Raw genomic sequence first — 15517 nt, forward strand, 5'->3', positions numbered from 1 at the left:
TGTCTTCCCACCAAGCTACCGTGACTCTGTGAAGGATTAATGGAGGGCTTACGATACCTACAAGGCACTGAGGGCACCACGGTGAGCCCTGCCTCTGGAAGGTCAGAGGCTAAGGGCCGACGTGACATACTAATATGCCGCTGCAATGCCATGTAATTAATGCTGCAGATCACACTTCAGTGCACTGGTGGCCTGGCACACAAGATTTCAGCAGGCAAGAAAGAAGGAGGAAGGTCATTCAAGGCCTTCCGGGGGGGGGGAGCTGGTGAACGCAGAAAGGTGTTCTCTAGGCGCCTGTGTGCCTGGTGCGGTGCTGGTCCATTGGACACGGCAGGCGAAGCCCTCAAGGATCCTGCAATCCGGCCGAAGGGAGACTCAGCTGCTTCCAGTCGTGAAGCGACTGCGGTGCTGCATGGGCAGGACACAAAGCCGGACTGTCAGGGGGACTGGCCCTGCAGGGCACACAAGCAGGAGCAAGCTATCTTCCTAACACATCCCTGAACTGCCCAGTACAGAAGGGAGCGCTCAGGGTCTTGTAGGGAAAAATGGGCTCAGTTCTAAAACACGTTTCATTAGAAAAATACTCAGTACCATGGAAAACACAGACAGCTATACAGACCTCTGCAGACTTTCCGTAATAGCGGAGGAACTGAAAAAAACAAAACATGAAGTGTGGCAGTGCTCAGAACCTTGCTCAAAGCAAGGGGGAACATCTGACTTTGCTCTTTTTACCGGTTTCCCCTTCCCCAGCCCACTCCTTCTTAAAGGCCTGCTGGGTCCCCGTGAAGAAAACCTCTTTAGTAAGGGGGAGGTATTTACGATCTGTCACCTGTCCGAAAAGGCAGCTTCTGTGCAAGGTTCACAGGCCCCCTGATGTCACCAGGATTTGGTAACAGTCCCGCCATCACTAGGTAGTAAAAGCTTTTACAAAGTATAGCCAAAGGGTTTTCTCGAACCAGCCCGCTGCTGCGGCCGGCGACAAGGAAGGAAGGTTACATAACTCAGCCTTACATAACCCATTTACTGCCCCCTCCCCCCCAACAAAACATGCTGTCTGCAAGCTCAGGGCAGTTCGGCTTTCTTTCTAAAGTCAATTCAGTAAACAGAGGAGGTCAGTGCCATAACTCACCCTGGTCAAACTCCGACACTCCCAGGTGTGTTTCTGGGGCCTAACGATCACCACCAATTATTTTCTGAATCAGAAACTGTCCTGAGCGAGGGAGACATCAGAGCGTCATGGAGCAGCCCCCTCCGGAGTCCCAGGAGGAAGCTGGTAGGAGAGGACTGCCTGCCCACCGGCAGGGGTTGGGAGCAGACCCCAAATGTGCCGGCTGCCGGGCCACCCAGCTTCAGTGCCTGGGTTTAATGGGCTCCAGGGCACGTTCATCTCTGTGTCGGCGGTTACAGAGTGCACTCAGTGCTATCAGATAACCTGTAGAAAGAAATCCCAAGTGCGATCTCAACCAGGCAGTTAAACTTAGGTTTGTTAAATACGGTAGATTCATATACAAATGCTTGTGCTCCGGGGGATCTGCGAAACCAATGCACCCAAGGCCTTAGATTTTACAGGTGAGGCTTAACAGGTCATGGACTCTCTGGTGATGCTACTGCTAATTTCTGACAGACTAAGGGGGAAATCCACGTGGCCTCAGAGTTGGTGCTACTTTCACTGCATTAAAGAGTCAAGATAGGTGGGGAGAAGAGAAGTTAAGCTACGTGAACTGGAGATATTTGAAGAAAAGGAAAATATTTAAAATACTGATTTAATTGTGCACTAGCATTAACTGAATAAAACTAAGCCACATCTTAGAGAATTTTTAGAACCTTTTGATTACTTATAATGGACCAATTTCATGACATGACAGCCTTAATTGCCAGACTAGGTAAGAGAAAATTTCTGACACATTGTTTGGCTTTGGTATTCCAAAAACAGAGCAGGTACAAAACTAACAACTTCAGGATGGTATTCTTTTGCCTTTAGTAGAAAAATTGAACGATGATAACATTTTAAGAGAAAATAACTAACATAACCAAGGCCAGAGAGCTACTGGATAAGTGTTAGGATTTCAGTTTAGGTGTTTCCTGCTCAAAATCTCTTCTCTTGGCTACCACTCTTATTATGTCTCTGCATAAAACAACATGGGTTTTTTAGACTCACATATAATTAGGAGGTATCTTTCCAATAGCACCAGTGAATCTATCCTTCATACATATATACAGATGAAACGCATCAAGTTTGAAAAAATCCAATGCAGATGTCAAGTGCTCAGGAAACAAGTGTATTTTCTCATACACAACCTGGGCATGGGAGATCATTGGCTCCCTGCCACCTCCAAGGATGTGACAGAGAAACACAAACATAAACGGGCTGAGCCCCTTCCACTGCCCTGCCTAGAAGGGCAGGGACGTTGTTTCTCTGTCATCTTAGGAGAAGATCTTCTGCATAAGCATGACTGAAATTAACTTTGATTACTTGAAAGGACAAGCCAAGCAGCAAGGCATCAAAAGGTTTTCAGTGAAGGGCACTTCGGTGATAGCTTGTCAGGGAGAGCACAATTGGAGTTGCGACCTTCAGATCTATGGGGAAATTCTGAGCAAACACTTCTTAAATAAGGTGGCTGAACTTTAACATTTTCAGACTGTGATTTCTATATTTTTTTTCTTTTGAAGGCAGTGAGAGAGAGTGAGAGCAAGAGTGAGAGAAAGAGGGAGGAGATAGAGTTTTTTTTTTGAGAAATGATAAAGGAAATCAGCTCCTAGGGATAAACTATTCATATGTTACCTTCTAATATGAATTCTAAATGAGCAATTAGAAAAGGATACCTGCATCTTGCCTTCTTCTCTCTTCTCCAATGTCTTATTTACTCCTGTTGAGATCAGACCACCCACAGTTTGGTATCTCTTCTAAGAACTGGCTAAAAAGTGAGAATAGAGACTAACCACTCTAATTGTGTGTCCTTGGTGAGTTATTCAAACACCCAAAGTCTGAATTTCCTCATCTAACACATGAGGAAAACAGTATCTTTCTCACAAAGCCGCTGTCAGAAGCTGAGACATGTTCAAAGGGCTTAGTCTGTAGTGTCAGTGCATAAAGAGGACACAATGAACCAACACATCATCATCATCATCATCATCATCATCACCACCACCACCACCACCAGCATCACCTTTCTCAATAGTCATCAATAAAATCTTCTCTTTACACATGCGGTAAATCAGGCAAAAAAATAATGACCCCAAGATCATGTCGTTCCTATCAGAGCTCAGATGATAATGTCCACCTCTTGCCTATGAGATCGATGTCCTTTTTGCTCTAGAGTGGATGGTATCTACTTCCATTTTAGATGCTTCAGCCACAAAAATAGTTCCTTGAGGAATTCAAGAGTGTAAAGCTCTAGGAGGTTAGATGGGAGAAGGATAATAAAAGTTCCTAAATGAAACCCCTGCAAAGCTTTCTACAAATAGCATTACTGTTGCCTTCCTCATGAGGTCTTCTGAACATGTAAATATGAAAAAGAACTATTATTGTATATGAAAAATACGGAGGTGGGATAGGCTTTAGAGAAAATGGAATCTTCTTTTGTACATGTCAGCCTTGGAGGAGTCAAGCAAATTTAATGCACAATCTCCACCTGAGAGGCATTTCTTCAGAAGGAATGCCAACTGTGGGAATAGTACTGCCCTAGACTCAAAGATTTACTGGAATTTCTAGAAAATGCAGAGAAGGAGGAAATTAGTTTAAATTCTTGTACGAAGAAGTCTTTTTTATAGCTGCAGAGGAACTATATATTGAACAGACTGAAAAAAAAAAATGAATGCCATACACAGGCCAAGCTATAAAAGTAATCAACTCTTCTCATTTGACAGGGCGTTGGGGAATCTTTCATTCATATTGAAGGAATTCAGATATCCAAAAGATACAGGGTTCACTCAGGGGGCAATTCTGGTCACTGTATATAAATTCATGTTGATTTCCTGAGGATTTTTATTGAAGTCCAAGACAGAGTGCTTAAATCTCCTTTGCTTCTGACTGCTTTATTAGCTTTTAAATATGTAGATTGATCTTTTGATCTAATTTTAGTTGATCGATACAGGCACAGGGGAAAGTATTGCTGGGGTACCCTATTAGAGTCCATATATTTCTGTTCTATTAAATGAACAAATAGGTGTGATCTAGAATGAAGATGAAAGTTTTGTCTCCCAAGAGTCCAAATGAGAAAGACCTCCAAAGTTCGGATGGACTTCAAAATTCTATTCCCAACTCTGCCTGCAAAGAGCTTACAAAGTCAATTCATAAGAACATGGCACAGAGTGGGTGCTTGGTAAATATCTAGGGAAAGAAGCTGTGGGCATGGAATTACAAATACATAGTGTCATTTGATTTATCTAACAGATTGTCTTTCATGCAGCTGAGAAGCCAGCCAGGGACCAGGGAGAAGGCAAATCAAGAAGAAACTAGTATTAACATCATGGTGGGGCTTGAGGAAAGCATTTTAATCTTTTTTCCTGACTATCAAGTTATCATATTATTGCTCTTGAATTGCTATTTAATTTTCTTTGAGAGAAAAAGTTTTGCTCAGAGATATACTCTAGTATTGGGGACGTATGTTCTATTAGAAAGGAAGGTTAACAGCAGCGGTGCTAGCAACATTAATAAAATAATTCAATTTTCTGACCTTCCTTGTAACAGAAAGGTTAGACAAAGAGAAGTTTCTGAAATTTATGATGGCATAAATACACAGCTGGCTTACAGCTTCGCTCATCTATAGCCTAAACTCTGTTAAGATCTTAGTAAAAATTGGTCAAGGAAAGCTGAGCATAGAGTAGTTCACTAAAAAATGTATCAGTTAAGTTTCTGCAAATAAAGAAAGGGACAGATATCTATGTGAAATGTTAAACCATGGGATTTTAGACTTGGAAGTAGCCTTAGGAATAATCCTTTGATTTTACAGATGAGAAACCGAAGGCTCACAACTATAAATCCACTTGTTGAAGCTTCAAAGGACTGAAGCCTTCTGCACTTAAATATCAATGTCTTAAAAGCATTTAATTTTATTTTTTGCAATTAAGAAAAAATTGATGACTAGCTATAATTCTTCTTTGGGGGGCAGCAGAGATATTTTTTTATGGTGGAAAAAAGCCCCTTAAAATTAGCCATCTTAACCATTTTTAAGTGTACAGTTCAGTAATCCTAAGTACACTCACATTCTTGAGAAACTGATCCTCAGAATTCTTTCAACCTGCAAAACTGCAACTCTGTACCCATATAGCAATAACTCCAGGCATCCATCATCTTTCAGCTCCTGGTAACCCCCACATATAATCTCTCCTTTTGCGACTGGCTTATTTCATTTGCATGATGCCCTCAAGGTTCATCCTAGCTGTAGCATGTGTCAGAAATTCCACCTTTTTAAAGCTAATATTCCATTGTATGCATATCTTGCATTTTGTTTATCTGTTGATGTACAGTGGGACTTTGAGTTGCTTATACCTTTTGGCTATTATGAATAGTATATAATTCTTTTCATGTATTTTCAATGACCCTGATATAGGAGTTGACTTTCCTTTACTCCATCAAAACTGCCAGGTAAATTTTAGAGAGTCCCCCAAATTATCAAAATGGTACACGCTAAATGCATACACAAAAAGAGATGCACAGTGTGCTACTACTCTTCCTCCAAAGGATCTAAAACAATCCTACCTTTTCACAGGCTGCGAACCATGGGTAAGCTATTACTTTTAATTCAGTTTTAACCACCATTTAGGGCATTGGAATCAATGTGGCGGTGACTGACAGTGAGAGAAAAGACAGACATCGTTCACGAGCTTCTCATTTCACAACCAGCGCACTAAAAAAGTTATTGGTGGACATTTCTTTTGAATGGCCATTTAAAGACTAAACCATAAACTAGCAAACAAAAGTAAAAAAAATATCGGTTTGGGAGACTCATCTATCACCATCCAAAATGCCAATAAACTGGACAATTACTTTACTTTTAGTGACCTACAAATAAAGTAATTTAGTGCAAGCCGAGAAAGGCTAGAAATGCTCACACATATGCACAGTCAGGTTAACAAAAATGCAGGCTACCTATGTAGTATCAACTTCTTTCCTACTATTTTTAATGGCTGCATGGAGTCTGCTCTTAATTGCTCACACCTGTAGTTTCATAACCCTGAGTCTGATACATCCATTATTTGAACTGTTACCTTATTAAAGACCCTAGCTGGGGAGGTGGCGGGGGAGGGGGGAGGGGGGAGAAGGCCTCCTCAGCCATTCACATGGCAGGCGGGGCCACTGCAGCCATATGGCCAGTGGTGCCCAGCGCAGGATGGTGCTGGAGGCCTCATGGTTGGTGGTGTGAGGGGTGCTGTGGCGGCAGTGCCTGCAGATTTCCAGTTCAGAATGGTGTACCATTTTCCTTCCCTACTGGCAATGTATGTGCAGTCATCTAGCTTCTCCGCATCCTCACCTGCATTTCAGTGTTATCTCTGGATACCCATGGCCTCTTGAAGGGCTTTCTGGTTTATTCATAATCAAATCACTGGTTCTAATTTGTTTGTTTATTGGTTTGAAGATTTATTTGTTTATTTCAGAGAGAGAAGTGAGAGAGAATATGCACCTGAGCAGGGGGGAGGGGAAGAGGGAGCAGGAGAGGAGAAGCAGACTTGCTGCTGAGGGAGAGCCCCAGTGAGGCTCTTATCCCACAAACCTTAGATCATCCCCAGCCCAAACCAAGAATCCGAAGCTCAACTGACTGAGCCATCCAGGAGCCTCTCACAGGTTTTAATTTGCATGGTAGCTCGTCACCTGAAGAACCTGACATGGCCATGGCTTGACTCCACTGGTTGCCTTCCACCTCAAGGATACCTCACTCATGATTCCTCCCCTGTTGGTTCTGTGCTGCTTCAAGATACAGGTTGGAGATGCAGCAGCCATCTCCAATTCTTCCCGTCCAATGTGCCCTTTTACTATGTCCCTGTTGTTCTCATCAAGCCCATGAATTTAGCTGAAAGCAGTATTCAACAATTTCAAGAGAAGTTTTTATTTTTGTTCTGATACCTTAACGAGTTAGAGAGAGAGATGCATATCCAGAAATTTTATTTTATTTTTCCAGGTGGTAGGAGAGATTATATAGTCCAAGTTTGGCTGGGACTTTGCCTGGCAGAGACAAGTCGCTCTTAAGAACAAAACTAACCCAACCGTCTATGTATGAAAGTAAATGCGAAGCCATTTCCTTTGCCTGGCTATGCATCACCACCTAAAAATGGGATTGAACATAAATACATCTTTAGTTGGGTTATCTTCAGCTGTGCCAAATCAGATTTCCATTTCTTAGGCATGAGAAATTGGGAAGAATTACTCCATGTCTGTATATGTTGTATGAATTCACATCAGCCACGTCATTACAAAGACTAAAAATGAAGGTATTAGAAATCTTGGTCATCCTGAAAAATTAATTAAAGAAAAAATTTTTCTTACAGATTATCTATCTATCTATCTATCTATCTATCTATCTATCTATCTATCTATCATCTATTTATGAGAGACAGAGAGAGAGAGAGAAAGAGAGAGAGAGAGACAGAGACACAGGCAGAGGGAGAAGCAGGCTCCATGCAGGGAGCCCGATGTGGGACTTGATCCTGGGGTCCCAGGATCACGCCCCGGGCGGAAGGCAGGCGCTAAACTGCCGAGCCATCCAGGGATCCCCAATTAAAGAAAAACTTAACTGCAGCTCCGGATAGTCAAATTCCTTCAGATATCCTTGATGTGCCCTTTAAGGAAAATAAATGAGGCCGACAATCCCATGCCATGCAGTGCCTTATACACATCTATAGTGTTTTGATGCTGCCCTTTGTCTGCAAATGAATGAGAAGCCTGCTTGGATTTGTCTTGTGTGTGACAAAAAAGCTGCCTATGAAAAGTCTATTTTTAGATGGGCTTTTTATAGAAATTCTCAATGACTGTTCTGATGTGTAGGAGATCACATTCCAAGAAGATGGTTCTTGATATCCAAAGAGACAGAAGAAAGAAGCTATGAAAGTATCTGGCAATCATGTAACAAAATGAAACTTTCAAGTGTCTTCATAAGCCTTCTTCAGGGACTGTAGCCAATGAGGCAAGCAAGAAGAAAGTGATGTTACTGACCTAACACTCAAGAGCTCTTCCCAGAAAGAGGAAGACCCTCTTGCCAACAGAAAATGCATCTTGATGTCAGAAACACAAAACAGTTGAACTAAGGGAGTATCAGTCATGTTTCATCTGGGGGCCCAGTGATCAGTTGATCCCACTGTTATCCTACCTTCATTAACAGACTGTTCGGTACCATCCCACCACACACAAATGTAAAGGACGTCATCAGATCTGTGAGGTTTGGATTTTCTTCTTCTTATTCCACTTGATCCCTAGTACTGTTCTCTTATTGGATAGTCCTATTGGATATTGGTTTTGGATAGTCTCACCTCATCCTTAACAGGCAAGAGTACATCTGTTCCCACCACTAGCCTCCATGAAAACAGTACTCATGTTAGTTCAACCAGCAGCAGAGTGACACAGGGGTTATCCCCAGCAGTGGCAGCACCATTCCTGACATCATCTCCTCATTGGATTAAAGGAGGACTCACCTGATTCTGGGAGTCATTCATTAAAACTGCTCTTTTTGGGTCTCTTTCTGTGGAAGCTTTTTTTTTTTTTTTAAACAATTACTTTGATATTTATTAAAACATCAAATGGACAAGAACCAAATGACATGCAAGGATTTTTCTTACTAGTGCTGTACTTTGAACACTAAATACATTCAGCCGTAACCGTTATCTTAAGAGATGGCTTTCAATTTTATATGTTAGCGGATGAATTCTACAATTCAGTTTAAAACTTTTTTTTGTTGTAATAAAGAGTAATAAAGTTATGTAAGTATTCATGTAAAAATACTTTTCCTAATAAAAGAAGATGTAATCAGTGATTCCTAAATGACAGCAACTTTTGTTTAACCTCATGTGAAGGAAAAGTTAAGGCAAACAAACTGTTAAGAAACAAAACAAAAGAAAACCCTTAACTCCTTCCACTCCCAAGCCAAAAAAACAAAACAAAACAAAACAAAAAACAAAACAAAACAAAACAAAAAAACAAAACTCCACAGAAAATAAAATGAAAACCCCTCCTTGGCTTAAGAACGACCGATGTGTAATAAAATGGTCATCACTGAAAAGCTGCTGGCAAGACTGGTATGACTCTAAAACCTTGTTGTTACCCAGCATGCCCAAACACATGCTATAGAATCAAGTATCTTCATCCAAAAACTGAAGTTACACACAAAAATCCTTTTTGGACGCCTCCCTTACTTCACTATATATACAACCCACCCCTGATATGGGAACCAAACATTATTTGGATGGAAATTTAGTGCTAAATCTGCTAGCCTACTCAAGTTGGTGGTTGGGAACTTCTCAATAGAGAATAGTTGTTCTTTCCCTAGAGATTATGATTTTGCCAGTCCGTAGCACATGCAGACACATGCACGCATGCACGCACACACCTCTTCTGTTACTCAGATGAGCTGCTACCTGAGGATCCAGGGCAGCAGCATGGCCTTCAGAGGATGCCCTCTGATGAACATTGAGGGCATCACATAGCTGGAAATAAATCCAAACTTTGCACAGATATACTAATTTTCACCAGGTATCAAGAAAAAGTTGCTACACATTTAGGCTATCCCTGAGTATTGCTAAAGTCACAATCCTAATTTGTATATTCAAGTAAACTTTGTTAAAGTACAGAAAGATTAGTCTGGCGATGCCTCCGCACATAGCCACAGTTTTCTGCCCTCAGCTGCTTCTTCCATTTCTTTTTTCATAGACATGTGGCTATTTAGCTAGGTATAGAACAAAGGTGACAATTCTACTTCAAAATGCCTGGAAAATACCTTTTACTTTGAAGAACACAAAATATCTGTGAACTACACAAGGAGAGAAGGCCTTTGGGTGATGGCAATGGTCACCTTGAGTAGCAAGGGTATATAGAGCACAGAAACAATGATATATAAGGCAGGGTTTGTTTGTTTAAAATCCAAAGGTACAAGACAAATTACAATGAGTAGGGATGATTAATTGAGGGCTATTCTAATTAATGCCTTATAAATAGGAATCAAAACGAATACCTTCAGAACAGTGAAATGGAAGAAAGAACCAAGACGAAAAGCATGGTTGACCTTCTTGCTCTTCTTTCTGATATGAAACACCCAAGGGGCCTTGTTTACTGTCTGAAGTAGAAAGTACCTAGGTACTTCTCTGCTGCCCAGATTGTGTGAGAGCTGTTCGCCCAACCCTAGACATAGCCTAGCTTTTGTGCATCCTTTCTGGCACCACCTGGCACATACACATAAGGCCTCTCTCTTTTTTTTTTTTTTTAAGATTTTATTTATTTGAGAGAGAGAGAGAGTGAGTGAGACAGAGCATGAGCAGGGGGAGAGGCAGATAAGAGAGGGAGAAGCAGACTCCCTGCTGAACAGGGAGCCCGATATGGGGCTCGATCATAAAACCCTAAAATCATAACCTGGGCTGAAGGCAAACTCTTAACTAACTGAGCCACCCAGGTGGCCCAGGCTTCTCCTACTTTTTGATCCCACTCAGGAAGCAGAGAGGGAAGCTAGGTTTAGTGGGGGCTGGTCCAGAACTTGCTTTCAACAGAGAGGAAATATTCATACAAGTTGCTAGGGTCAATCTGTCTTTATGGAACTATTTTATATGGACATAATGGGAATTTAGAGAAAGGGTGGAAGGATGCCTCTGCTACTTATGGGATATGAGATGATGCTTGTAGCTAGAAAGAGACTGACAAACTGGATTATAATTTTCAGGGGTAAGTTGGTTTAAGAATGTCAAAGAAAGAACAAGTATATGCCATACTTCTATTGAGTGGGTCAGGAGTCTGACTTATTCATAGTGGAGGAAAAATAACCTGCCTTGTTACTTATTGAAATCAGAATAATCCTTAGGAGTGGTGTGAAAGGCGAATGGGAAATGCTAATGCTCAGTAGAACCTTTCAGGGTTGCCACAATAAAGACAAAATCTCTTTGCACAGTAAAGATTCAAAGGAAGAAAGGCCTCTGAGGAGAGGCTGAGCTGGGTTGATGTTGTCCTTAACTATCTCAGGTACAAAATTGGAGAATGACTTAAGAATATCTTTATCCTTCAGTTTCACTGACTCAGGAGTTTATGTCCTTGAACTTCTGAGTTTGCTCTAAGCTCACATCTGGCTACTTGCCATGGACAAGGCATCCAGCTTGCACCTTGGTTTCTCTACCCAAAACAGCCAGAAGAAAATCTCTGCTCAGACACTTCTTTAAAAACTCACAACCTTACCAACGTGCACAGTTGTATTATCAGCATCACAGCTGATTCAAGGGACCAAAGAGACGTCTGCAGAGAGCAAGATCCACTTTAAAAACTGACAAGAAAGCAGGGAAGAGGTAAACAGTGTCGAGAGAAGAAAGTCAGATGGGGGTTCTACATTGAGCATGCCTTTACAATGCATATCTGGCAGCTGGAAAGATGGCCAGGGCTTTCTCATCCATGGAAGAGTGAAGCTGAGACCGATGTGCATCCGGGTGGATGGTCTTTGGCTACAAGTATGCAAGAAGAAGAAGGATCTGATATGAAGGGTATTACAGCTTATGTTGGTTATGTCTCATTAGATTACAGGCTAAGGGTGTCATCTGGTTTCCACTTTGCCTTCATGTTCATGGTTCATTCTCTTTGAAGAGAGGTTCTGGGCAGCCAGCAAGATACCATGGTTTTGATGGCACAGACCCCCTAACTGAGATGTATGATCCCAGGAGCCAAATATATCTTCATATATTCCTTTACTCCACAGAGGATTATTAAGAACCCACTGCAGGTGGGGCTTTTCTAGATGCTTCTGAGAACAATAATAGGAAGAATTTACTACGTGCCAGCATCCTTCTAAGGGCTTCATGTATATTAGTTTATATGAGGCTCACCATAACCCATGAGGATTGGGCCTGGTCTCATCTGCGTTTTTTATTAGGGTACCAAGAGGTTAGATATCTGGCTCAGGATCACAGTTAGTAGCCTGAGTTAGGATGTTAACACAGGGGGGCAGGCCCCAGAGTCCATGTCTGGCCAGTCAGGTACTGGTGACCATGACAGGGGAGAGTCCTGTCCTCATGGAAGAGGAAAAAACAGACAAGGCAGTGAGTAATGTTATTTTTGGGACTGATAAATGCTGTAAAGAAAACCAAAGCAGGGTAGGAGATAGAGGGACAGAGGGAAGGCTATTTTAGATCGTGTGGTCAGGATAGCCCTCTGTGAGAAGGTGAAATTGGAATAAAAGTCTGAGTGAAAAAGGGAATTGAGCGACAGGAAGGTCTGAGGAGAGATATTCCAGGCAGAGGGTACAAAGCCTCCACCATGGGAATAAGTGGGGAGTGTAACAACAGCATCAGGAAGGCACCTGAGAGTTTGAGGGAGACATGAGCAATAGAAAGCCTTTGAGGACTTCTTAAGGACTTGAGATTTTATTGCCATGGTGCTATGAAGCCTCTGGAGAGTTCTGAGCAGGGGTATAACCTGCTCTGATTTTCCTTTCCTTTTAGAAAAAGATCACTCTGGCATATGTGGAGAAGAGATCATTCACGTGAGGGACTTCAGATAGGCACATTAGGAGGCTTATGATAGCAGCCGGCGTGAAGAAAATACAGACATTGCTTTACTTCAGGCCTTTAGGCCAAGGTCAACTCATACCAGCACAGGGCAAGGCAGTGCGAGGAGCCCCTAATGTCTCAGAGGCCAACTAGGGTAAGCGGTACACCCGGATTTGGGAAGAATCCTGACAAGAAAGGGAAATGAATGGGAACTTCTCAGTTGTTGACCTGTAATTGGCTAATGAGTTCTCTGATGGAACGGGAATCCTTTCATTTATCGGAACCTTTCTGAGCAGAGTCTTCAGGGCTAAAATCATCTGCTGCTCCCCTGGTGAAGGGAAGCCCTGGACCTGAAAGTAGGTGCACTTGCCAGGCTGTCCTGGGGAGGGTGCCCCGGCCCCCACCGGTCCACGGTCCACAGGCTGCAGTGTTGGGAGTCAGTTTTTTTTTTTTTTTAAAAGGTTTTATTTATTTATTCACGAGAGACAGAGAGACAGAGGGAGAGAGAGAGAGAGAGGCAGAGACACAGGCAGAGGGAGAAGCAGACACCATGCAGGGAGCCTGACGTGGGACTTGATCCCAGGACTCCAGGATCACGACCTGGGCCGAAGGCAGGCTGGGCCTCCCCATGGGAGTCAGTTTTGAATGCGGATTCACTGCAGATGTCTGATGAGAGCCAGTCTAGTCTTTTTGTTCTTGAAAGGGTGGTTTTAGCATCTCAAACTGGGAGGTGACATAGACCATTACGTAACAGAAGGAATGGTGGCACAGAGTACCTACAGGCACCTTTTCAAGGCAGTTTCTGCTCTGCGCAACTTTATGCTAAAGGATAAAGCCAGTCTGCTTGGGAGATGCTTGCCAATGTCTACATAAGAAAGTGCCAAAGAATTGAATCTGAGTTTATGTGAAATAAGGACTTAAGCCTGCTTGTTTTTTTTCCAAGTTCCAGGGCTAAAGAATCCCATAAAATTCAACCATTGATGCCTGGGAAATGCCATCGTCCTAGAGTTTTTAAAATGACAACTGATTTACCTGCCACTATCAAAGTACATGCAAATATGGATGAATGTGGCAAAGTTATTCTGTTGGTAGATAAGTGTGGAACTAGAGGAGGGTTATCAGAATCTGAAAGGTTATTCTACAAGGGATTGTTTCATGATATGGTCTTTTGAATTTGACATAAAGAGAAAACTACAGTATTTAGTATTGTTTCTTTTTTTAAATTGTTTAGAGTCACGCATGAAGAAGGGTTAGGGATGCGTGTATATATACGTGCATATACGTGTCACATATTGTGAGATGATATGTTGTCAGGTAAGTTGGTATCTCCTGATGATGCTGAATAAGCCTTTTCTAAAACACCAAGCAGAACTGAGGGAAATATAAGGGGTTTGCCTTTGGCACTTTACAGACAAATTTACTGCAAGCAAGAGACAAGTGGAAGCAGGACTGGAGCTTATGGTGTGATTGTTGTTAAAAGAAAAGAAAAATAGTGAAAAGGACGATTTTTTAGAGGGTGAGAAAACCAAATGAAAGCGGGCCTTTGACTCTAATTAAAACTTTGCAGAAGGAGGGACGTATCACACTACCCAAGAGACCATGCTGCCGCAGATGCTCCATTCCACCTCACGAGGAAGAGAAAAGCAAGCACAAATCAAGGTGATCCTTAGCACTTGTACGAGACAAAGACAAAAACACCTTCCAGGGTCTGTTACGGGGTCAGGAGCTGAGCAGTGCTTTACACCACCTGCACCTGCAGATACACCTTCCATGTGGCACCGAAATTCAGGTTCCTCACCAATGATAGGGTCTTCAAGAAAAAGGTAGTATCACCTTGAATTCTGACCTTAAAATACCAGGAAAAGTAGAGTATATTTATGGTCCATGACATATGTCAATGCATAAATATGTAAATATATCTTACAAAAGGATAACATTTTTAAGTTTCTCATCCTTAAAGATCAATCTTTAGTAAATTCTGAGAATGCAGCTTCCCAGAAGGATGCCTTCCCTGAATTTCTGGAAAGCTGGTATTTTCCTTTATGTTCTCCTTGAGTTTAGTAATATAATAGGTCATCTTTCTGTGTCTATATGAGTAAAAGGAACAGTTTCATGACTCTGCGGTATAAATCATAAACACCAAAAGCAGTGATGTTCAATTAAGGGGGATATGTCAAAGTTTACAGCTCTTAATGAAAGACAGTACATCATCGAACCATCTTACCTGTCGACGAATTATTCCGAGGTCTCTTTTGGCTTTATTCACTAGAGCCTGAATTTCTGCAGGATCCTTTACATTCTTATTTTCTCTGAAGGCATCTCTTATCCTCCTGACAGCATAAGTTCTAAATGAATTCAGGAAAAAAGAAAAAATGTCAGCAGTCTCAAACTATGCTTTTAAATGAAATCAAAAGTCTTTCCTCACGAATTAACTGTCTGTATTCCCCTGTGGATAATCCACTTAGATCTTTGCTCTTGGGACAGGCCCATCTATTACTATTCTGGGATGACTAAGCAAACAGATTAGGGAAATAAATCTAGCACAAATAAATCACATATAAATGGCAAACTGCTACTAAGATTACGGGTTCTTTAGTTACTCATGTCTGAGTTCTCTTCATCAATGTAGATAATTGAACTTTTAATGTACAGAGACAAATCAAGAATTAAAAGAGGTGAAATGATGCACCATATATTCATGCGCCCAGATAGTGATCTATGCCTGACTCGGGTCAGCTCTCCAATCTCGTCCCATCATTTAGCTGTTTATTCCTCTTTGTAATATAACATACAACGATTCATATTGGGATCCTGCCACAATCCAGAGTGGAGATTATACCAAAATGCTTTCTTC

At 41.8% G+C, this 15517-nt stretch overlaps 1 protein-coding gene and 1 pseudogene across 8 annotated transcripts in view; one reads left to right on the top strand and one right to left on the bottom strand.

Moving 5' to 3' along the window:
- The window catches only part of LYRM4 (LYR motif containing 4), a 159595-nt gene that overhangs the window by 104322 nt on the left and 39756 nt on the right, over positions 1 to 15517 (bottom strand). For 5 of the 8 annotated variants that reach the window (XM_038584087.1, XM_038584086.1, XM_038584082.1 and 2 more), the window contains exon 2: positions 14888 to 15008. In XM_038584087.1, coding sequence (XP_038440015.1) covers positions 14888 to 15008 — 121 coding nt within the window. Of the gene's footprint in view, positions 1 to 1216; positions 1433 to 2823; positions 2916 to 14887; positions 15009 to 15517 lie in introns of those variants that run through there. The other 3 variants (XR_005384252.1, XM_038584084.1, XM_038584085.1) reach the window with 3 other exon arrangements.
- LOC111093980 lies at positions 5722 to 8613 on the top strand (annotated as a pseudogene).

Source organism: Canis lupus, chromosome 35, assembly GCF_011100685.1.
Source record: "Canis lupus familiaris isolate Mischka breed German Shepherd chromosome 35, alternate assembly UU_Cfam_GSD_1.0, whole genome shotgun sequence".
Taxonomy (NCBI): Eukaryota; Metazoa; Chordata; class Mammalia; order Carnivora; family Canidae; genus Canis; species Canis lupus.